We start from the raw sequence: 25,008 nt of genomic DNA, 5'->3' as shown, positions 1-25,008 counted from the left end.
GGCCCCGGCCACTGAGCCCGGCCCCGGCCACTGAGCCCGGCCCCGGCCACTGAGCACGACCACGGCGCTGCCGCCGCCGAGCGGGGCCGTGGTGGCGGCGGCGGCCGCGGAACCCTGAGCGCCCGCCGAGCAGCGCGGCTGCGAGCCGCCCCCCAGCCCGGTCTGCACCCAAGGCGGCGAGCGCGGAGCCGCGGCGGCCATGGGCAACGAGGCGAGCCTGGAAGGAGGCGAAGGGATGGGCGCCTTCCCCGAAGGGGCGGCGGCGGCCGGGGATGGCGGCGGCTCCGGGGCCCCTTTGCAGCGCCTGGTCCCGGCCGGGGTGGAGGCGGACCTGAGCCAGCTGAGCGAGGAGGAGAGGAGGCAGATCGCCGCTGTCATGTCAAGGGCGCAGGGGCTGCCCAGAGGGAACCTCGCCGGCGCGGAGCCGCCTCCCATGCAAAGGCATGCACGGAAAAAAATCTCCTTTCTCCTGCTCCTCCCTTCCCCCCTTCTCCGTCTCCTCTCGGTGGGGCGGGGGGCGAGTCGCAATCCGATCCGGGCCCGCCGCACCGGGAGCCGGCGTTCCATGTTGCCGGCGGAGGGAGGGAAGGGGCGGCTGCACGGGCGCGGGCACCAGGACGGAGCCCGCACTCCCCGGCTTTTCCCACTCCAATGATCCCTAATAATAACGGCGGTCCTTGGTTGGGGGGCTGCTCTCTCTCTCCTTCCCTCCCCTCTCACCGATCCGGAGCACCGGCAGTTCTGTGTCTGAGGCGCGGAGAGATGTGCAGACGCCGCTCTGGTTTTCCGTGTGCGGGTGTGTGCTTTACGAGGCTGGATGCCCCACAGCTTCCACAGTAGCCAGGGAAGCTCTCCTCAGGGCGGATGGGTTCTGCAAGCGTCTCTGTGTGGAGAGGGATTCTTGTTGAATCTTCCAAAGCTTGTCGGCATAATGCATTTGCTGGCCATTCCTCTGCCAATTCGGAACCTCTACAGCTATCATTTGGCCTCATTAAATAGTCATGGATTGAGGAGGTCTGTTTCATCGCGGTTTTCTTTTTTTTTTTTTTTTTGCCTTTCTTTTTTTTTTTTTAATTGCTTTTTGAAAGGGGGAGAGGCCAAATAACAGTTTAAATCGACTGCCACGGCATCCAGTGTTCTGGATAGTGATGGCTTTACCTCTGCGAGGTTGTGCCTTTGCGAAGGCTGGGGTGATTTCCTTCCACATTCTTTCCCTGCCTCCCAGTGAATTCAGTGCCCGACGAGCAACAAGCCAGCTCCCCGCCCGGCCCGGGGCCGATTCTCCCTCTCCGGGTACCGCCGCTGTCCGCGGTCCTGAATCTCCACCCCTCCCCGGCCCCGTGTCGCTGTCCGCGGTGCTGAACCTCCTCCTGCCCCGACCCGTCATCCAGGGCCGGTACCTCTGTTGCTCTCCGGCTCCGGGGCTGGGTGTGTTGTTTGTCTTGGATGCTGAAAGGAGCCTCCTCGACCGACGGTTTCACGGTGTATTGACCTCACCGCACATTAAGGCATGATGAGTTTATATAATATCAGGTTTATATAAGTGAATTCTAGAAGAGGAGAGGCAAGGAGGGTGGGGACTAAATTCGTTCTTGGGCAAACTACTGGAGTCACTGGGATTATACCTGAGATGACAGTCTCCATTTTTTAAGACTGGAAGTCAAATCTTCCTATTTCACGTCTTCCATAATTATTAATCAGGCATTACCACTGTGTGTAAAATACAATTTTCCATTCAATTCAGGACTCTGCCCAGATTCTATAGATGTTAATGAGAAAAAGAAATATTCTTTAGTTCTCTGAAACTAAGCTCAAAATTCCCTTTTGTATAACAGTCTATGAGCAAAGACACAAGTACTTTGAAACTTTATTTTTTCATGCTAATATTCCAGTAAAAAGTAAGATTCTTGGAATATTTTAGAATAAGTTAAACTCATTGGAATGTGGATATCTCTGCATTGATAAATGGCTGCTTTCCTATAAACATACTTTGATCTTGTTAGCATATAATCATTTCCCTCTCTGTTTAAAGGCACTCTAAATTTGTAAATTACAGCCTTTTACTTTATAGTCAAAGTTGACATTTTGAAACTATAGCAGTTCCCGTCATAGAATCTTTGTGCCTGTCACACCGTAATGAAGTTACTACTTGTCTCGGCTCTTGGTTTGTGGCTTTACTTGCTCCTCTTGTGCACCTCTCTTTCTAAGATCTACCACGAATACTAGGAATAATTACCATGAACCTGATCCAAACCTATGGAGAAAGACTCTTCTAAGGATTAGGATCACCCTCTTCCAGACTAAAACTGGAACTAGCCTGATGAGATTCAGATTCCTTAGCTTCAAGCTTTTTGTTTTAGTCAGTGTGGCCAAAGAAATCAGATGTGGAAAATCCCTCTCAACTGATGCTCTACAATTGTTCCCAACAGCTTTTTTTTTCTAGCCTGGTTATGCCAGTCCAAATGTAAAGTGACTGAAACAGTGATCAAAAGAGGAATTCTGGCTTCCAGTTCATATAGCTTTGCATTGTGACAGTGTCCTTATTACAGTGTCAGTTTTTTTTCATGTTGCTAACATGAATTTTTCCTTTGTGATTTCCATTGTAGCATTAGGGACAAATAATTATTTCCTATTCTAAATGCTTTCATTCTTGCTCCCAAAGTAACCCAAGTCTTAAAGTGTATAAATTCCTCACGACTGATAGTATCCTGAAGCAACAGTTTTTGCAACTATAGACTTTCTAATAGTAAGATATGTATGTAGCAGGTAACATAGTTGCATCTGTGCCACCTTAAAGTAAATGCTCTACCTTCTAGGACTTCTGTAGGCTTTGAGCTTTTAAGATTTATGAATATTAATATAAGCATTTAGATCTAGAGCACCTAAAGTGAACTGCCTAACTCAAATGTACTTTTTAATTTTATTTTTTTTTGAGCATTTTATTAGCTAGGTTCTGGTTAGATGTTTAGGATCTATGGAAATCTTTCTATCCTATTTAAGTCATCTGTCTTCAGAAAACTCATGGTTGGGAAATTTAGCTGAAACATACACAGTCAGTTTGTAAGCAAGTTCCAGTTGTTCTGGCTTCATCGAATGACTCTGTAACTGTGTCAATGTCCACTTGCTGAGGAATTGTTCCATATCTGAAAGGATTAGATGACAAATGAGTATATGAGCATTTAATACAGCTGGCTGGTTGGTTGTGGTTTTTTGTTTGTTTGTTTGTTTTTGTTGTTGTTTGTTTGTTTTTTCCCCCACAGTTCTTTAAGTTGGTCACAATAGACATCAACAGTAAAAAAAAAAAAAAAATTGCTGCATTTTGATAGGAAATGCTAAGAGGTCTTGCTGACTGTCACACTTCTAAAGTATGTTTATGGTGTATTTTCCAGGAGTAATATATAATATTTTTAATGTCATCACTCTACTGACTAAAAACCCAACAGTTAGCCACTGGGGCATGAGTAAGTTCACATATATATATATATATATATATATATATATAGTCTGTAGATACGAAAAGGTCTAACTATCTTGGAGTTGTGTAGTTATTGTGTTTCTCTTTAAAACTATTTATACTTATGAATGGGAAAAAGATATGACTTTTTAATAGGTTTTTATATTATGGAATTCAAGAACTAAACCTTTTTATTAAATCTCCTCTTACTCCAAAGTAAGCTTTGATTTTGCTGTAATATGTAAATGAGTGGAGATGAGTTCCGTGGAACAAGGCCAAAGTGAGGAGAAACACAGCAGCACAAGGAAAAGCATTGTATGAGGGAGAACTAAATTATTTTGCTTGTCGGGTCTGGTTTGAACACTTTAATATTATTGTGGGTTTTTCATGACTCAGAAGGTTTCAAAGTTAGAAAATTCTTGTCAAATAAATACAAGATTTATTTTGATGATTCTGATTCTCCAGTTCAATTAAAATTTTTCAATATCAGTTTGTAGTTGGTTGTAAAATAGTTGTAGAAAAGAAGACTTCAACTCCCAGGTACCTTAAACTAAATGAAGCAAGTCCCGGCTTTTGACAGAAGTAACATTTCTCAAGAAGCTTGTCTTTTCAAGCCTTTTTCTTCCACTAGTTAGCCATGCTCTGTCTCCATTGCTTAGAAACATTGTTATGTACAAAGGCAAGACAAGTATGGTCTTCAGAATACACCAGTAGCCTTACAGAATCACCTGGGTTTATTTCCTAGATTTGTGGTTTTTAATGACATTTCAGATCCTGATATGTGATCAAGTGGAAATTTATGGAGCACATTATTTTGATAAAAATGAAAACTGGAGAACTCTGTTCCAGTAGGGATCCACACTTACTTTTTCCTGCTAATGTCCAAGTTAAATTTCTAAAATCAGTGTTAGGGGAGGGTTTTTATGTTGGTTTTTTTTCCACTTGTCACTCTTATCATTGTTGAATGAAGCCTTCCAACAACCTGAACACTTGCAAACATGAATGTTGGAAGTGTACCAGCCTGCTGCTAACAGACTAGTTGAAGTGATGTCATGTGGTGAGCAGTGTCTCTTCAGATAAACCTGTAGTGCTAATCTAAATAACAAGAAACAGAACTGCAGGTAGACCTACCTAGTTGCTAATGAGAGTATAAAATTGCTCTTTTAACAAGCAAAAATGCCAAATATTTGAAAGAATTAGATTATCATGAGGCTTTTCTGAACTATCCTCTTTATGAGTAATGAGTTAATCAATGTTCGCTGACGCCAGTGGAAAAACACCTACTCACTTCAGTGGGTTGCACATTAAGGTTGTAAACTTTGAAGTATTATGGCCAATAATTTTACAAGAACAGGAAAGGGTAAATGAAGTTAATGAAGGCTGGAAATAGTTTGTCCTTAACAAGGATTTCATGTGGAAATTTTTAATTAACAGAAAAACTCAGGCACATGATTACGAGAAATCCCGTGTTGTGAGAATTACATGCACAAAAACGTCTACTTGGCTTTGTCCTTTTGTATTACCATTGCTGGGCATGTCATGGAATCTCTAAATATTAATCAGAAAAGATAGTAAACCCATCATGACATTAACAGTGTAAAATATATTTTTCAATGTTGCTGCTATATATAATTCTGCAGACTTCTGACCAAACTTTTAAACAAAATTGGGCATTTGCTTATTTATTTGTTAGTCAAGGAATACAGTTAAATGTAATGAGCAATTGTTTACTTTGCTCATGAATGCCCAAGAAAAAATGTCATGTCTGGAAAAAACAAGATCACAGTTGACTGGTTCTCTTGAAGTGGAAACTGAAAATTTTATATTTGCAACACTTCTGTGACACTGAAGAGAACACCATATCTTCCAGCAGAAGCTCAGTGTTAACACTGAATAGAATATTTTATTACCTCCCTGAGCATTAGCAGTGAATAAAATATTATTTCCCCCAGCTGCAGCCAAGTATAGCAACAAGTAGAATACTGTGCCACATATGAAGACGTGGTCTTGATTTTGGTTCCTACATTCTTAGTTTTATTTTCTCCTGTATAAACATACAGCAAAATATTATTGCAAGGATTTTTCCAAATTCTCTAATGTAATGAGAGATTTTTCTTTTTAATGTTGGGCATTTAATGCTGCAAAAGGTTGGGATGATGCTGAGAGGAAGTTGTACAGTAGTTCTATTTGCAAGGAAAAAAAGGCTTCAGGGCTAATTCTGTGAACTGACCCCTATTTATCTGATGGAAAATTCTGATCTTTGAGGGGATGGGTGACAAAAAAAATACTTTACAAAGAAGCATGTACTCCTTAACACACATGGATTTTATGGGTTTAAATCCCTGCTGCATATTGAATTGTAAATATATCCAAATTTTGTAAAAGTAACCAGATCACAAGTACACAATGCATTGTGCATTATTTTTCTTCTATGGCTGTGCTTTGATCTGGTAATTTTCTGACACTTCTGTCTCTTTCAGGCTTCTCTCTCTTCCTGTGTTTGTATCCCAAGGGATAGTGTGGAGAGTTACTCGTTTGGATATAGGTATTATAGGAAGTTGTAACTTTGAGTTCTTCAGATTTCTGAAGAAAAAATTATCTGGTTGAATAATGTTGCTGTATTAGATTGTTTTCTAAATAATAAATGAATCTGTGACTGAATACTTGTATAAGCTTTCAAGAAACAATAATTATTATTTAAATACTTTTTACATGCACTTGCTATAAGTGTTGGTCTTTCAAACACTGAAGCACCTGAGAAACTTCATAGCATTACCAGAACACTTCCAGGGTCACTGATACATCTTATTTTATCTCATTTTTCTAGGATTCTGCATTATTTTAATTTTATTATATTTTCTGTCTGCAGACATCCTGAGCCTGATACAAGCCACCGTCCCAGACAACCAGGTAAGCCTCCAGATCCAGGACCACCAGGTTTAAGTAAAAGCAGAACAGTAGATGTGCTGAAGACAGAACAACGGGCACCTGGACGGAGCCCTTCTACTCTTAGTCTACGGGAATCAAAGTCCAGGACTGATTTTAAAGAAGATCAGAAACCAAGTATGATGCCCAGTTTTCTCTCAGAAGCCAATCCACTGAGTGCAGTCACTTCAGTTGTGAACAAATTCAATCCTTTTGATTTGATATCAGATTCAGATGCAGCTCATGAAGAAGCCAGTAGGAAACAAAAAGTAACCCCAAAAGAGCAAGGGAAACCCGAGGAGCAGAGGGGCCCTGCGAAACATCCAACTCAACCACAGTCTCCAAAGCCAGCTGTTCAACAACAAGGACCTGTCAGACCTACCCCCCAGCAAACTGAGTCTTCCAAACCAGTGCCTCAGCAGCAGCCTGGGGAACCAAAGCAAGTTCAGAAACCAGGCCATGGCCACCCAGCAGATGCTAAGCAAGAGCAAGCGAAACAACCGCCCCAGCCACGAGGACCACAAAAATCTCAGCCACAACAGTCAGAACCAACGAAGCCTGTTCAACAACAAACTTCTGCAAAACCTTCACCAGGCCCAACAAAACCCTCCCCCCAGCAGCCAGACAGCACTAGAATGATGTCCCAAGCACCACCTCCCGCAAAACCCCCATCGCAGCAGCCAGGACCTGTAAAACAACCATCTCAACAGCCGGCACGACAAGGAGGTCCTGCAAAGCCATCATCCCAGCAAGCAGGGCCTCCAAAACAGCCTTCTCAGCAACCTGGACCCGAAAAGCCATCTGCTCAGCAAACGGGACCTGCAAAACAGCCACCGCAGCCTGGATCTGGGAAGCCACCTCTGCAGCAAACAGGGCCTGTAAAACAAGTGCCACCGCAGGCAGGGCCTACAAAACCACCTTCTCAGACTGCAGGGCCCACAAAGCCCCCGGCACAGCAACCAGGACCTACAAAACCACCTGGCCAGCAACCAGGGCCAGACAAACCCCCGCAGCAAAAGCCAGCTGGTGGCAGCCAACCCCCTGAGTCCGCCCCAAAGAAAACCTTCTGCCCTCTTTGCACAACCACTGAGCTGCTGCTGCACACTCCAGAAAAGGCCAACTACAACACGTGCACCCAGTGTCACACTGTAGTCTGCAGCCTGTGTGGATTCAATCCTAACCCTCATATCACAGAGGTGAGTAGTTTTTAAAGTGATATTCACTACCAGAGCAAAAAGTTAAGTTTACTTTCGTTATGCTGAAACATCAGATGTGTTACAATGTATCATCATGTTAACTTAATGAGTTCAGAGAAAAAATTCATGCTATTCCGGGAAGCTACTTAAGAGTAAAATGGGATGAAATTGGAGGAAATGAAAAAAAAAAGAAGGTAATGGTTCTCTGGTTTTATAGATTTAGAAATATCTTCTCATTTCTTCATGCAAAAAGAGGAGAAACCCCTGTGTGACTTTTGTCTCATTTTGATTGATTTTAAGCACCTGCTGTCTGTTTTTATAATCTTACCACAATACTCGTGCACTAGTATATTTATAATTAAATAAAATTTGCAACTCTAAGAACTAACCAAACGAAAAAAAAAGTAAAAATCAGTCTTCATAGCTCCAGCATGTGATTTAAAAAAGGATGGGGGGTAGATTTGCTTTGCGACTGTGTCGGTGTTCATTAGTTGAAAGCCTGAGTCATAAGTTTTGACTTGATGATACTTGGGTTATTTTGTTTTTGTGGGATGCTAAGAAAGAGATCTCTGTGAACTATTAACCTAGGTCACCATTCTTGCTGTAATTATATAACATAAAAACGGAATAAAAAGCAATATTAGGACTTCAAATGAATTTATTTTAATCTGATGTTTGCAGTAGCTTGATTTATTGCTTATACATATCCTTTGCTTGCTCTGCATGGGAATAAGGCTTCATGTGACTGTCTGATCTCTTCTTACTGCTTGAACATCTTCTTGTACGTTCTGATACACTAATTTTAAATCTGAAGTGTAATTTGAGTTTGTTTTCAGTACCAACACTTTTACCAATTTATAGAGATTCACACATTGCAGACCTGGCACCAAAGACAAACTAATAAATAGCAAGAAGCGATGTTTGGAAAACTTATTTTTGTCTTGTTTTGCTTTTAGTTTAGCTAATCTGAGATGCTCATGGGAAGAAGTATGGACTGTTACTGTATTTTGAACCCGATAGATAGTATCTGTATATTTAAAATTGAATCAAAGAATTACTGAGGCAGGAAAGGTCCTCTGGATATCATGTAGTTCAACCTTCTGCTCAAAGCAGTGTCACCTAAAGCAAGTTTAGCCAGTTTTGAATATCTTCAAGGATGGAGACTTGACAGCCTCTCTGGGCAACCTGTTTACTCAATACCACAATGATTTAAGAACACTGCTACCAGTTACGTTTCTTTCCAGTGCACATGTTTATTTGTAGGTACCGGTAATAAACAACAGACTTTTTGTATCCAGCAAGTATAATATTTATTGATTTGTTGTTAGAATTGCAAATTTAAGCCTGAAAGACTAATTGCAGTAACCACCGGTAGCACATGTCTTGGTTTAGGAGTGTTCTGTTGTGTTTGAATTTAGGAAATCAAGGATTGAGATAGCTGGCATTAAAGCCTGGACTGGAAAAGGAGTGACTTGAACAGCCATGTCATTCTAGACTGTTTGTGGTATAAAAAAGATGTATTTATATATAACAGACAAGAAATGTGATGCATTGATGTTAAAGAGGAACTTTTGTAATAAAACCTTACCTTCAAGTTCTGACAGAATGTTTTTAGACCAAAATTTCTTACATTTATTTTGTGAGTGCTGAGTTGTTCATTTCCGTAGTGTGCTCCTGGAGCGCCTTGGAGCCCCAGGTTTGTCTTCCTTTAAAAGCTTCAGGTTTCCCATGGAAATGGTCAACAATTTTGATATGTTCAAATGAAATGGATTTTGAGAGAAAGTTTATGTAAGATTTCCAAATGTTTGAAAATTCTGTGAATAACTACTAGTTTTTGAAGTGGGTACTCTGTAAGTGTGAAATTCAGGACTTTTAGACAATAAATACAGCTGCTTTTAAGACTAACTGATTACATACATATGTAAAAGCAGATTTGAATTTCATATTACACATTGAAATAAACACAGGATATGCATTTATTTCATGATGAAATCATTTCAGTAAATGAAGGTATTGGACATCTAATTTATTCAGCTATTAGTTCCAATCTCCCGACTCCCACTCAGGCTTTTCTCATTTGTTCAGCTTTGCACCACCAGCTGTCTTGCTGAAACTTCATTGTGGGTGTCCTGCTTCAGTCTGTGACAAAAATCACATCTGACTTTATTACTGAATATTGCTATCAAAGTAATAAAACCTACTCTGGCATGTACAAAAAATTGACTTATTTCAGCTGCCATGGTTCCCACTTGAGTTATTATCAAACTTCCCTTCCAGTTTCTCTTTTCTTTCAGTATTTAGATTATTAACAAAAGTTTGAGTCCTTCTTTACACTAGTTTACACATTTCTTCCTGTCTATCAGGAAAGTCATGGTTTGACTCGGCTGTCAGTTTTCTCGATTATAGTGCAAGTTTTTTCTTTTGTCTTCTCGTATTTTAAGTTCTCCTAAAGTGTTATTGACCAGAAATCTCTGTTTTACCCATGCACTTACTGACTTTAGTCTCATACTTTGACTTTCCCTGCTGTTCTTTTTGCCAGGTTTCATAATTCTGGAATCCTGTGTTGTGCCTTTCCCATGTTCTTTGTAGCCAATATTTTTATTGCTAATGTTAAACACACTACTGATTGGGAAGCAATAATTTCAAGTTGGATGCTGGGAGTGAAAGGCATTTATTTAGAAAAGAATTTATATGACTTTTGTTCTCTAAAATTTTCCCCCATACAGTTGCTTGAATTACCTTCTTAAGATATTCTTCTTACAAGTTTTTTACATGGTAGGTCATTCTCTAAAACTAATAGAGTGAATCACCTTTCCAATACAGATCTTTCTAAATTCCTATATTCTGTATTTCTAGCTGATTCTGGAAAGAATATGGCAGGTTTTACAAACCCACTTAGGAAGTATATTGCATGCCTTGTAAAACCATTATAAAAATGCAGATTTAAAAAAAATTAATTCTATTCATTTAAACCTCTATTTAAAATGCAGTAGTACATTCACTCTGTCTAAGTCACTAGAGAGAACTGTGTAACCAAGAGCAGAAAGTGATACCTGTATTGCCACAAGGTCAGACCCCTTGAACTATTTCTCTGAACCTTCTGACCTTACAGTCCTCTTGGGGAGGAAAAATAGTTGGTATCTTGGTTTTATACAGCTGTCTGGAGAGAAAACACACCATAAATAATGTGTTCAGTAACATATGTCTCTCTAATCTGTCAAGGTAGTCACACTCCACTCATCACCATGGCACATGACTGCCTAGCAACAGTTGCATAAAGTAATGGAAAAAATTATATAAACAGGTTTGATTACTGGTACTCTATTCCATTTTCCTTTCATATACATCAGAACCTTGTAACAGATGTGTATTTTATTATGTAGTGATTAATTTTTCTCCTTTTTTACCATTTTGTTTTCCCAAAACCACTCCCATGAGGCATTAGCAACAGAAACCAGCACTTCCCAAAAAAGAGTCAGCACCCTAGAACATTGGAATTAGGAGTAGGCTTCCTCAAAATGAGCAAAGACAACTTGAGGAACTACCCTATTTGTTAAACACGTGTAGTTTTTCGATAAAGCAGGGCAAAAAGGATGAACTGCTATAGTTAAATCTAAATGATCAGTGCATATGCCCAATATTGGAGTAAATTTTTATTCTCTGTGAACTAGCTATTGGAAGATACATACAACACAGACTGAGCAAGAGTTTAAAGTGTAATAATGATGTTATTACATTCTTTATGATGGGCTTCTGTAAAGTTGATGATCAAGTAGAGTGTTAGAGCTGTTAATACTGGAAACTTGGCTGTATGTGGGCTCTGCCCGTGGGCCCACCCGTGACGTGTATCTGTGGATGCCTGTCTCCTAGGTAGTTTTTGAGAAGGGATTATTCTACTAGAACTTTATCTGCATATAGTCCATATTTCGCATTAGTCCATTTTTCATCCATTGTTTCAGTGTTCTTTTAGGAGACCATTTAAAATTAGTCTCATTTTATACTTAGTTACTTCCTGAAAATTGCACATTTAGATAATGTGAAGCTGTGTATATTGATGTAGGACTTGCTTACTTGCCAAAAGCTCTTTTGGATGGAGGCAAAGTGAATTCTAAAAAATATTTTATTATTTCTGACTATTTTTCAAACAATGTATCTGTATCAAAGTTGACATAATCCTAATGGAAAAAAGAGGAGGGATAAAAAAACCCAAACAGTTGACTCTCCCAAAGTGGAGTGTATAGTTCCTGATCAAGCAAAATTTTACTGGATTTGCACATTTATTTTTCAATTCAATGTGAAAGGGATTTGTTTTAATCCAATCTGAAATATATTTTTGTGGGTTTTGTAATTTTTGGTGTGGGAGGGGATGTCTATTTTTTTAACATTTTTGGTAGAACTAGAAATTTTTCGTATCAATTGCTCTATACATTACAGCCCTGGGTTTTTTTTTTTTTTTGCTTTCTTTCTGCCTCTGTTTTTATTTACTATCATATCACAACCTTCGATTTAAGAATATAATTTTTTGGTTCAAATCTTTATGATGAATGTTGGTATTTGTATTTGTTTTTAATAATGTCCTGCATCTCCAAGTATCTTAAACAGTAACAAATAACTTGGGCATGAAGTATTATCAGTAACTAAAGAGAATTTACAGTCAGAAATATATTAATTTTCTTCAGTTATTATCATTATTATTAGCTCGTACATGGAGAACAATATATAATAATTGAAAATAAGAAAGATGACTAATTCTTACGGTGAATCTAAATAAGTCTTGCTTATACTTACAAAAAATTAATAGAAATGACACTATAACATCTTTTTTGATTACATGACAGTAAAGGAAGCTCTTGATTGAATTGAAATATTCCCTGTGGTCTGTAGTCCAGAGCCTGCTGTGTTGTAGTAGTGCATAAGAACTAGAATCCAACATAGTCTGGATATGACATATAAACAAGAATAAAACTTCCATCACTGTGGGTAGTAACATGCCACAAGGTCTTAAGCTTTTTAATACCAGGAAAAAAACTTTGAAACTATACACTCTATGTAAACTTAGACTTGAGAAGGGTTATTCAGGGTTATATGAGTAATGCAGAACAAAGCAGAATAAAAATTAAGGACCTGAATCTCTTTATCAGCTCTTATAATCCTCATAAGTTGTGTACAAATGAGTTTAAAAAGCCCCAACAAAACTCGTGTTCTTTAACTTTCTAAAAGTATTAATTTAAATATCAAATCTTACAGTGCTGAAGTAAAGCTAGATGTGTTTTGTAAAAGAGGATGGACTTTAGGCTGGGTTCAAACTGAAAAGAGAGCAGACTCAAACAAACCATTTTTAGTTGTCATTTGAAAATGATCAGAGTTCGAAATATTTCTGTGTGAAATATTTTCTTTGGTACAAAGAGTTCTTGGGGTGTTCCAGTTTTACTAACACTGCGATTTCTGTGCAAATAGGGATCATTCACAATTTTTGTGATGAAATGAAGTTAGTATAGTTCCTGTAGTTCTGCCTCTAGCCAAGCTGCCACACAGGCATTTGGGAAAATTGTAAAGATCCTCAAATAGAAGGGTTATGGAAATACAGGGTACTTTTTCTCTCTGTGGAATATCCTTAAACAAACTCCCACATTTTTTCTGTCTTAGAGGAAGACTATGTGCCTACATTTCTGCTTTACATTAAGGATTAGATGTGGTAATAGCAATGATGACCTGTGTTTGTTTGTTTTTCTTTTTTTGAGGGGGGAGGGGTGTTGTTTGCAGTTTTTTAATTTATTTTTTTTATTTTCCCTTTTACGAAAGGGGCAGATAGAAAGAGGCAAACCCCCTCTGCATGGGAAATAGTTTCTCAATATTTTCGTTGGACAATATTCTACAATATGTTGGAGTGTTTTCTCATTAGTCCAGGAAACTGTCCTGTCCAGTTTTTAACACGAGTAAATAATAAATTAATCTGCATAGCTAAAGATGTCAACTGCAGTCAACCATCTGCGCCAGTATTGCTGTTGCTTGGCAACTGTAATTTACTACTATGTGAGACCATGTGATGTGGAGATGCTGTTTGCTGGGTAGTCACTGGGCGGGCAGCGTGGCCCAGCCCTGCTCCGACCAGACAGCTTAATCCCTTCTCAAATCCCAGCAATATTCACTTGGATGTGCTCTGTGTGGCACAGATGAACTTTGTTAACCTTTTCCTTGCTGCTCTCTTCATTTGCACTTAGATTTTTTGTTAAACATTCACATGTTGCTGGTATATTAAGTCTTGATGAAGTTAATGAAAGCAATGAGCATTTGTTGCAGTGCTCCATGATGCAGAGCATCGAGCTGTCTTTCAAAGGCTTTTCCCTTGTCCTGTACATGGGGCAGTTTAATCACACCCTTGGCTATAAAAACTAACTTTCAGATATTCTGAGATACTGACATTCAAAAAAATAATAATAAAAAAATGTCAAAAGATTATGTTCACTATTCTGCTTTATGATTCTAATTATATAAGCTATAAAATAATAGTTCTTTAAGTATTCATAGTTCATATGCAAACTATAGCTGTTTGTATTGGTAGTTTAAAGAGAGTAGTGGAGTACGTTTTAAAGTTGTGATAACTGCATAACACAATTCATCCGGTAGTGTTTAGTAGGTTTAGAATAGCTAAGTAATATTTAAGAATAGTTTTTAATATATCTATTCTAAAAGTTTGCTCCAACTTTGGTTCAGCACCAAGCTACAGTGCTTATAACCATTGCTGTGGTTTGTGAAACGGATACCCCGGAGACTGTGCTGTTGACTAGAACCTAGTCTCATGTTTGGGAGCATCTTAAGTCAGTGTTCCCTGATAAACTCATCTGATATCTGAAAGGAAGGTAAATATGTATTTTGTAGCAATGGTCTATTTGCCTCAAATGAGGATCAATTTCGTACTGTGTACAATAATTAAATGTTTGTTTCGGTGTAATTAGTTTGAGTAGCTGAGATCTTATTTGTGAAAAGCTGGTGTGGAAGGAAAACTTTGTCTCCAGCATTGCCAAGGCCTGTTTAGAGGACCTTCTTCTGTTGTATGTTGACATACTAATTAAGTTTGTTTTGTGACAGTTGTTCTTTTTTGTTCATAACAGGATTTTCTGATGTAGTTTCTTGTTTCTTAGAGTATTCTGCCACTCTGCACAAAGCTGCATAAAATCCTGTGCTTGAGCACTTTATTTTTTTATGTTTCTCTTATCATCTTGGCAAAAATGTCTACTAAGAGCCAAATCTGGATTCCTCACTCCTCCCTGAAGTTGTCAGGAGCCAAATGTTGCCATGGGATTTAGGTGCTGAAAAAAATCTCCCGGAGCAGTTAATTAGGGGTGAGATAAGAAAGGGTTTATTTGCCAAGGCAAAAGATGTTACAAGATGCGCGCTGGCCGTGCCTGAGATGTTACATTTTATAATACCATCCATCCAATCCCAAGTGTGTCCACCCTGTGGCCTTTACTCTGGACCGCCCTGGGACCACCCCCTGAAAATGGGTCTGGGGTGTATTTTGGGACCCTCTGTTCATCCATCTTCATCTTCTTCAGAGCACACAGGGTACATAGTTACCTAATTCTTGACTTCATTTTGTTGTTCAGACCCTAAAATGCTGTTCTACCAGCAATCTAGGCCTTGCCTTGACAAAAGACTAAACATTTCTACTGGATTCAGGGGTAGGGCTGATATAGGGAGCATAGAATGGGGTAAGAGGGTTAAGGAATGTGTAAACAAGGGTGCTACAGAGAAAGGGATGCTGCTTTTAGAGTCTACTTCCACTATTTATAAAACTTACAAGGCTTACAAGTATTAGAAAAATAAAAAACCCTTAGGGGCTTAAGGCATCACAAATAAGCTGCTGTGTTTTCAGACTAGAAACTGATTTTGTCAATAAAGCTTTGAAGCTGAGTAATGTCAGCAAAGTCCATTTAAATATCTGTGGCAATTTAAAGGCTTTATAAATCTTTACATTTCTGTGGTGATGTAAAGGGTTGTTAATATTTTATGCATATCTTTAAGTTCCTTTTTATAGCACCAAATGACTGGTCTAAATGAGAATGAGACCCATTGCCTTAGAGTGTGTCTCTGCTCTGCAAAAGGACTGTTAAAATATCTTATGAGAGCTATATTCATGTTGTGTGCCAGTAATTTTTGTATGAAATATGCTCCATCTGCAAGCCAAAATTTATTTCCTATGTACATCTGGAATCTTAGAATCAAGATGGATTCTCTTCCTCCCCTACATCATCTGCAGGAATAGAAATGGAGCATATCACTCGATGCACTTGCTCTCTGACAGTTTTCCTATTGCCTTTGATGGGTTTCTGCAGTCAGAACAAATCTGAACCCTTTTGAAGAAAGGAATAGGCACTGAATGGCCTTCAGTTGTGTTGGCTTTATTTGGGATAGGGAGAAGAATGGAATTGTAGATCGTATTTGTTATTGGTGTCGACTATTAGCTCGCCTTTGTGCATTCATAATCTATGGAATATGGTGCTATAATTTTCTTCAAATAATTCTCCATTGATGTTGTTACTAAAATACTGAGTAAATTCATTTGATGCTCCCAACTGCAGTCACAGAACTGCTACCCAGGAACACCTTTAGGGCTAGAGAAACATTTGGTTTTTTAGTTATCTACAGCAGTGGTTTTTTAGTTATCTACAGCAGCAATAATGTGTAAAAGCATCTGTATTTAACATAAGTCTGCTCCTGTTAAAACTTGCAGAAAATCTGTGTAATTGCAGGCGAGTCTTTGATAGAAAACTGTATCATGTAGCACACACTTCATTTTGAACTCCTGCAGTTCCAACCACAGGCCTATAGTTTGTGCAGTTTTGTATTTGTTTAAAGATGATGTGTGTAATCCGTAATGACTTGAGGGTTTTGGCACTTAATTCCTCCCACTAAAATGCATGGGAGGAATTTTATGTTGAAACCAGAAAGATTTAAAAAAATAATACAATGAAGTAAAACTTCCTACATTTTCCATTTTGAAGTTCAGCTGTAGGAGTAGCAAATTCATTTTGGTTTTAAAGGCTTCAGTTTCATGCCAAGGATGCACATATATGTGTATGTGTATATATATATATACACATACATACAGGAAAAAATAGTGGCTGAGGGTTAAAGTTTTGTCTTCTGTACAAAATTGTCTTGAAAGCTGTAGCATAGAATTAACTTCTGTTTAGACTTCAATTAGGTAGTGGCATCAGACTGCACCAGCTACATGTTGAAGACAACCCTAAATGCTTATAAATGAAACTGGAATCTGGATGCCTTTCACATAAGGATCATTCAAACATTTAGTAGCCCCACCCAACCCTACAGGTACTTCATTCGAGGCCTTACAGGTGTTGTAATGACTTAAATTTAGATTTCCTGGAAGCTGACTGAGAGTAGGTAGACACCTGTTACTGCCATGGTTTCACATCAACAAGAAGAAAGAACAAGGAATCGTGATGGAGAGTGCATTGTTCAATTATCTGTAGAAGTTCTGTGGATTGGAGGAAAAGCCATTCCTTGCTTAGACCCATAAAAAAGCTCCTCACAGGATCCTGTCTTTCTCCACTGTTGAAGGGAGCTCACATTCCTAATATAAGAAATCTTTGCCACAGCCAGACAATTGTCACGGCCTGATCTTTGATTACACTTAAACTTTCTAGAAAACCCTTAAGAATTCATGCAGAAATGGTATTAGTATGTAGCTAATTAAATTAGACTACTAATATCTGAAATCAAGTAGGAGAATTGATCACTAATCAAACAAAATGGGAGTTAAGTTAATTTAATCCTTGCTCAGGTCCTCTGTGCAGGTATGAACTTAATTCCTCTCATAATTCAAAGTAGAGCTTAAACACGTGTTCCAGTTTTGTTTCAATTGTTTTCACTTTTACAGTCACTTACTATATGGGTTGTGAGTAGATGAGAAAATTATTTAAACAATCTAATAAAATTACACTGAAAATGGAAGATAAAGCAACCTTATTACTAATGGTGACTTGTTTACTGTGAATTTACAGCTGGGGCCAAAATTTGTCATCTCTTTGTGAAGCTTTTAGTAATAGTGAGCTTATATTCCAGAGTGTGTGTGTATACCATGTTTATCAGAATAACTGAAATAACTGTTTTAGGGGGCTGCATCTAACTATTCTCTTTAAATTTTTACTGCTGGAAAAATAAAAGACTGGCAAAGCACACCCAAATAATGAATTCATTGCCTCAGTCCATGATATCAGAGCTCTTTCCTTCCAGTGAACTCTGATATTATGCAGACAAAATCTTCCTTTGCATGTAGTACCTCCAGGTTTGTCCTATGATGTATGGTGGAGATTTCATAGTATCACAGAATGGTTTATTTTATAGGAGACCTCTAAAAGAGACCTGACTGAGAAACAGCATCCAGAAATCTTCACCCTTAAGGGAAAAGAGACCTATGTTCTTTGTTCTCCTAATTGCAGTTCCCTCTGTTGCGGTGGTGCCTGCAAATGCTGTAGCTGGTACCCTGTGTTTCACACACTGACTAAAGAATAGGAGAATGGCATTTTTGCTCTCTATAATGTTTCTGCTGGTGATGGAAAATGTGGAAAATAGCACATGACCACATGTTGGTTTAGCCAGTTTGATCCTTCCTCAGATTGTGAAGCTGGGTTTTTCTCTGATTAGAAAATATGGTTTCTCTCTCATGTAATACTGCTTGGGAAGAAGAAAAAATGTTTTGAAGTTGAGAGATACCATAATTGAGGAGAAACATGGGTAAATACATTATTTGTCTTATTCCTTCTCCTCTGTGTGAAAAGAGGGGCCCATTGCATGAGGCACAGTACAGCAGAGAAATTACCCTAGTAACTACTTCTAATAACAAAGATGTTTTGGGAAGCCTAATTAAGGCTCTTGAAATACCATCAGGACTTAGGCAAAGCTCGTCACTGATTCCAGATGAAGACTTGCCCTCTGAAATTGGTGGTAAAGCATAAATCTGTGTAATACATGATGCCCATTAACACACCTCTGTGCCTAATTCATTGGATACATATTACTGCCAGTACCTGTTCTCTGTAATTTAAACCATTATGAAAAGCATAAGCTGTTCATAAGCTGACCTCAATAGTTGTATGCTTAAAGATAATTATGCATTTTCTGTGTTTTAATTCTGATTATTGTTTTCTCTCAGCAGGCTTGATGTGTTAAACTATTTTAGCAGTATTTGCCATTATTCTGGCAAATCATTACTGTAAATGAATCACTGCTAGGTCCTATGAAATTCCAATGCATTTTTTTCATTCTGCTGAGTTTTTATCCTCCAGTATTCATGTGTGTGTAAACTGAATGTGAAGGCATTAGAATCATGGGCTCAGTGATAGTTTGACTCACTGGAATGTGGAGGAGAATGAAAATAATCAGTTGGGCATGTTAACTGCAAACTTTATTAGTGATAATATTTCTCCCTTTTCACACAGAAGTCTGAAAAACTGTAAGAAACCATATATTGGAATAGCCTTTTATTGTATTAATTTTATTAACTTTGTCTTATCCTAATTATAATACCTTTTTTTTTTTTTTTCAGATTAGTGAATGGCTCTGTTTAAACTGCCAGATGCAAAGAGCATTAGGGGGTGACCTAGCACCAGGTCATGGTCCTGGGCCACAGCCACCTCCACCCAAACAGAAGACACCCATTCCACCTTCAACAGCTAAACCATCCCCCCAGCCACAGCCAGTTCAAAAGAAAGATGTTTCTCCCAAACCTGATCCTTCACAGACAGCAGAATCTAAAAAAACCCTGCCACAGAAAAAGCAACCATCCTTGCCTGGGTCTCCCCCTGTAAAACCGAAACAGCCCCACCCAGAGCCCACTGAGACATCCCAGAAAATAGATGCTACTCCAAAGTCTGATCAGGTCAAGCCAATGCAGGCTGAGGATAAGCAAAAACAACCCAGTGTAGAGAAGCCTGTGGCAGACACTGTGCCTACTTCTGCAGCACCAGGGCAGAAACAGGACTTGGCAGGTCCCAAACCACCACCAACTCAACAGAAAGTGACAGATTCCCCAAAGCCAGAGCCTGCCAAGCCGTCACAGGACACACATGCAGCTGGGGATAAACCAGATTCCAAACCTGTTCCACAAGTGTCTCGGCAGAAGTCAGACCCCAAGCTTGCCTCTCAGCCTGCGACTATACCAGATGCTAAAACTCAAAAGCCTGTTGAGCCAACACAAACAAAAGATGACCCTAAAAAGTTACCAACAAAACCAGCCCCAAAGCCTGATGCCAAACCAGCTCCCAAGGGCCCACAAGCAGGGGCAGGACCCAAGCCCGTACCAGCACAGCAGCCGCCTCAGAAAACTCCGGAGCAATCAAGGCGTTTCAGCCTTAATCTGGGAGGCATCACCGATGCCCCTAAGCCTCAGCCTACAACACCACAAGAAACAGTTACTGGGAAACTCTTTGGATTTGGAGCTTCAATCTTCAGCCAGGCCTCAAATTTAATTTCCACAGCAGGTCAGCCAGGGTCTCAGACATCAGCCCCACCTGCACCTGCACCTGCGACAAAGCAGCCCCAGCCTCCACCTCAGCCTCCAGCCCCTCAGGCAGCCCCCAAAGAGGCTGGTCAGGCTCAGCCTCTTCCAAAAGCTGTTCCTGCAAAAAAAGAAGCCAAGCCTCTTACGACCGAGAAACCGGAGCCATCAAAAGCAGATAGTGTTTTAACAACTAAAGGATCTGATTTAGAGAAGAAACCTGGTTTGGCAAAAGATAGCAAGCCTCAGGCTGCTGAAGCTAAAAAACCTCCTGGGCTGTTGGAACCAGAGAAAGCCAGCCAGCCTGAAGTATCTTGTCCCCTTTGTAAAACTGGACTAAATATTGGTTCTAAGGATCCTCCCAACTTTAATACCTGTACAGAGTGCAAGAAAGTTGTGTGCAATCTCTGTGGATTTAACCCGATGCCACACATAGCTGAGGTAAGGCAATGGAGTCTGTATTTACCCTGTATTCTTACCTTCAGGCTCCCTGTGCTGTGGAGACCAGCCTATAGCTGACTTTTAGCTGTTGAATTGTCAAGAAAAATTGGAGCATTTAATCATCGGAGGGCTTTTAAAATTAAGTATCTATGTTGTATGAAATTTGGTCAGTTGTTGGATAGTACTTCCAATGAATTTTTGGCATATTAAGGGAGTCTGGTATAGGTGGTTGCTAGAGTGTTGAGACATCAGCAGATATGGTTATGAGCTCTTTAGAAAGTGGTGCTACTATGACACAGCAAACTACTGTACTTTCAGTCTCTTATGGGATAAAGTTCTTTTTCATATGCTTCAGTGTTGTCTGGTAATGTGAGCTTCTCTAACCAGTGCCTCTGATACACAGAATTACTGAATGAAGGAATATGCTTAACTATTACCCTTCCCTCCTGCTTAATATATCCCTAAATTTATTCCATTAATCTCATTCTGGCTCTGGACTCTTTACATATGCTGGTATACTCATTAAGAAGATCGAAGTTTGAGTGATACCTGTGTGGTAGAATATGTAAGTTTTTGGTGCAACGATGTTCACAAAGTTACTTCATCATTAAGCAGTGTGAGTTTGAAAGTGCTTTTTCCATGACTGGCCGAGAAAGCAACTAATATTTCAAAGAATTACACAACTTATTGTTGACAGTTTCTTCACATTCTATATTTTTATCCTCTTCCTCTCCCCTTGTAATTTTTTTTTGAGAAGAGGACTGAAAACTTTATACTAGCTTAATGGAAAGGTGGGAGCACATCTTACTTGCCCTATCAATTTGGCAAATTTAATTCAACAGAAGCAAACCACCTAAAAATACTTGTGGGTAATTTAAATGTTTAAGTTGGTCTGTGCAGCACACGAAGACAGTAGCTGTCAATGTTCTGTCTTTGAAACCTCAATGAATAAATGAAAAATTGCTCCCAAGGTTAAAGATTACAGCATCTCTGACTAAAGGTGAGAAAAAATCTTGGAAGAAATATCAGGTTGCAGGGAAAATATTGCTTATGTTGTTTGCATATGCCCTTTTTTGTGGATTATTTCCTTGAATATACTATCATTTGAAAGACCTTTGTCCTGCTATAATAAGCACATTTTATCAAATATATGAATATGTTGTCTAATGGCTTTGTGGTCATTTAGGTTAGAAGGAAAGGTCTGAAAACACAGGAAGATTGATCAGTGATTGAAAGTCAGGATTCAATTGATTTTTAATGTTTATGCACTGAACACCATCAAACACACACTGTGTGTCCAGCTGTGTGCATACAAACAAACACAGGCACACTTAATGTGTTTTGTGCGTTTAAATGTGAAAAATGCGTATGACTTTCCTCAGAGGCATTCTGGTGTTGCATACACTGAGTACTACGGAAATGAGATGTGTCAGTTCTGGTGAAACACTGTACTCAAAAGACAACTATGAAAGTTCCAATGCATGACTTCTTCAGAGTTGACTTAGGTGTGATGGTGTGACACTGCTTTGTGGTGTGCAGTCATGTTCCCTGCACATGGTGGTGTGCAGTCATTTCTTCTAAGATGAGAAGGCTGATGCTCTGTTTCTTTTTTTCCATCACTGTTACTGTTAGAAGATTTTCTCGTTTCCACTCTATGTGATACGCAGAGCTTGAAATACAATTGATTTTCTTTAGTCTGACTTCCTTACCCTTTTCTTATTCTCTTCTTTGTTTCTGCTTGCATCTTCTTCTTCCTTATACTACACAGTTCCACCTATGTCCCCATTTTCTGTCTTGCCTTTTTTTTTTTTTCCAATCAGTTTTGCTAAAAAATGGCAGCCTACTTTTCCTTTACAACAGGAGGTGGTTAGTTTAACTGAAGACATCCCAACTTTCCTTTTTATAAAGATTGGAGACAGAAGAGGGAGCTCATCCTCTCCTCTCCCAAATGAGCTGTGTAAATAATGTTTACCCTCAGATAGCAATTCTGTCCCTGGATGCCCTGGATACCTCTTACTTGACAGAAACATGATGACAAGCCAGCAGTTTATGCTCACTTACATACTCCTTTCCTCCACCAAATTCTTCTATCTGTTGAGTACAGTCTTGGAGGTTTTATTTACTTGTCTCTATTTCTTTGGGGGTTAGGAAGGAGAAATAGAAAGGTTTTTTTAAAATTGGTCTTTCTGGTGGTTTTCTACCTAATTCTTTTATTCCTATATGCTGCGTTCAAAGAAAAAATATAATTCCAGAAGCTACATGCCCTCTTGGCCCCAGAAGGGATTTTGGATGAACAAACATAATGGATATATTAGTTTTCCTTTGGGGCTACAGCTGTATCACAGTTATTTTAATAGTTGCTTATGTATTATCTACATGTTGTTGCCTCAGTAATGGCTGAAAATGAATTGAGTTTTATTGACCGAGTGGTGGTTGAACCCTTGTTGCCAACAAAGCTTGTATTGGGCTACATGGTAAGGATCAGTCCCATGGAACAGGGAAATCAGTGTTTCATTGCCAAATGCAGAGGAGCATCTAAACCCCATGGGCACTTCTACCTTAAGATCTCTCAGCAGAGAATTTCTTCCAGTCAATGTGCTGCTGTACTGCAGACAGGGCTGAGTATTTTTAAGGGGATAAAGTGCTTTCTTACAGTGGCAGTTGTTTGTTCTTGCCTGTGTATGACAGAAATAACTTTCAAAAAAGTCTTTAAGCTGCTGCAGTCAGTCCTCTAATAACCCCTCTACTGCAGGAAATAAGAACTAGACTCTTACCTAGTCAAAATCAACAATATGCTATTTACTTCAGTGAAATTGTTCTACTTTGTGCAAGCAGAGAATTAGGCTACAATACTTTTTTCTAAATCAGGTTGATTGTTCTTTTTCTCCATGATTTGTTGATTCAACAGTCAAACAGTTATTTACTTAAATGGTAATTTATCCATGATGCAAACAGCCACAGATGATTAAATAAATGACACTTGATAGATTTCAAAGACCCACAGGACCATGGGAGCCCTAGTGCATTAGCAGACTCCTTATTCTGCCATTTGCTCAATGGGGAGGAGCACTGTTTACCAGCTCTGTAATTAGCTTTCCAGCTCAGGTAGTTGGAAGCAGCTCTATTTTTAGTAACAAAGCACAAGATCGCAACTGCTGAAGCCAGAAATGAAATGTGTGGCAACGACCATTTTGTGCATTTAAAACTCAGTGAAGCTGTTCAGAATATTGAAGAGGAGTGGAGATGGTTGCCTGTAATGTAATTATGTTGAGGTAACAGGGTCAGGAATTTAGAACCTGTGATAAATTAATGCAGTAATAAAATAATAATAATTAAAAAAAATTAAAAACTAAGCTACGAAAAAATAAGCTATCCAGATTTTTAGGATCTATATGTGCAACATAAAAAGATACCATCTTAACAGAGTCACATGTTATGAACAAAAAGAGCTGAAAATGTGATGTGTGTATATGTGAGTGTGCTAACAGATCTAATATAATAGAACTGCCAAGGGAATAACAGAAGCACCTTTTAGTCTACTAATAGCTATAAAATTATCTGGAAAGGTACTCTGAAGTTAAGAATGTTCCATGTGTGAAATAAATTACTGGGGCTACAGAAAGGAGAGAATTGTTTTGAATGATGGAGAAGGACAGGGATGACTGGGGAAGGGCAGAAAAGACATAAAATCTCTGACTTGCTACGGATTTTTTTGGAAAAAGATACAATCATAATAGATAATATAAACAATTTTGGAGTGATGTTTTTTATTTATTATATCAAATATAGTCTGTATGAAATTGTTTGACATGGATGGATACGACTGCAGGAATCTATAAAACTTGATGGTTCCTGTCCAATCCATATTCTTATATCATCATAATCTTTTTTCAGGTGAGTCCCTGATGTAAATAACTTTGCTAGTTTCTGTTTTTCAAAAATCTCACTGATATGTAATTGCAAATGGAGTGAGGCCCTGAGGAGCAAGTGTTACTCATTTTTCAAGCTTTATAAGTAGGGTTTAAAAGAGTAATTGAAAGAAACCCCAAACCTATACTAAGTGAATCAAACCCTGCTATTGAACGACCAAACGTACCCTGGACTTCTTAAAGCAAGTGTGCAGCAACATCATAAAGTAATAATCCATCTATTACTGTATTGAAAATCCCTGAAATGGTATACTGCATCATTTGAGGTGACACACATTGCCTCTCTTTAATTAATTAACAACTCTGTAGTGTCACGTATTTCCTATTTGAAAAAGCTCAGATCACTCTGCACATTGGCAGGTTTAACTTCTATTAGAAATTTCTATCTCCTCTCTTATGTTTGGTGATTGAGTTGTTTTGGAAACAGATGGTGTCTGGGAAACACAGTGAAGAGAATTTGCGCTAAAGACACCAAGAGAAAAACAACCACTCCTTTCAATTGCATAATTTATCTTCTCTGCTTCTTTCTCTCCCTTTAAA

General features: G+C 39.0%; 1 protein-coding gene across 10 annotated transcripts in view; it reads left to right on the top strand.

Moving 5' to 3' along the window:
* The first annotated feature begins 85 nt into the window (after positions 1-85).
* PCLO (piccolo presynaptic cytomatrix protein) overlaps positions 86-25,008 on the top strand; it is a 339,234-nt gene continuing 314,311 nt past the window's right edge. For 7 of the 10 annotated variants that reach the window (XM_027639931.1, XM_027639932.1, XM_027639930.1 and 4 more), the window contains exons 1-3: positions 86-443; positions 6,326-7,575; positions 19,148-20,539. In XM_027639931.1, the coding sequence (XP_027495732.1) occupies positions 200-443; positions 6,326-7,575; positions 19,148-20,539 (2,886 nt within the window). In that variant the 5' untranslated portion in view covers positions 86-199. Of the gene's footprint in view, positions 444-6,323; positions 7,576-19,147; positions 20,540-25,008 lie in introns of all 10 variants that reach the window. The other 3 variants (XM_027639939.1, XM_027639938.1, XM_027639929.1) reach the window with 1 other exon arrangement.

The sequence above is a fragment of the Corapipo altera genome, unplaced genomic scaffold (assembly GCF_003945725.1).
Source record: "Corapipo altera isolate COAL_440 unplaced genomic scaffold, ASM394572v1 1b, whole genome shotgun sequence".
Taxonomy (NCBI): Eukaryota; Metazoa; Chordata; class Aves; order Passeriformes; family Pipridae; genus Corapipo; species Corapipo altera.
Note: the sequence above shows the minus strand (reverse complement) of the source record. Positions and strands in the feature narration are given on the sequence as shown.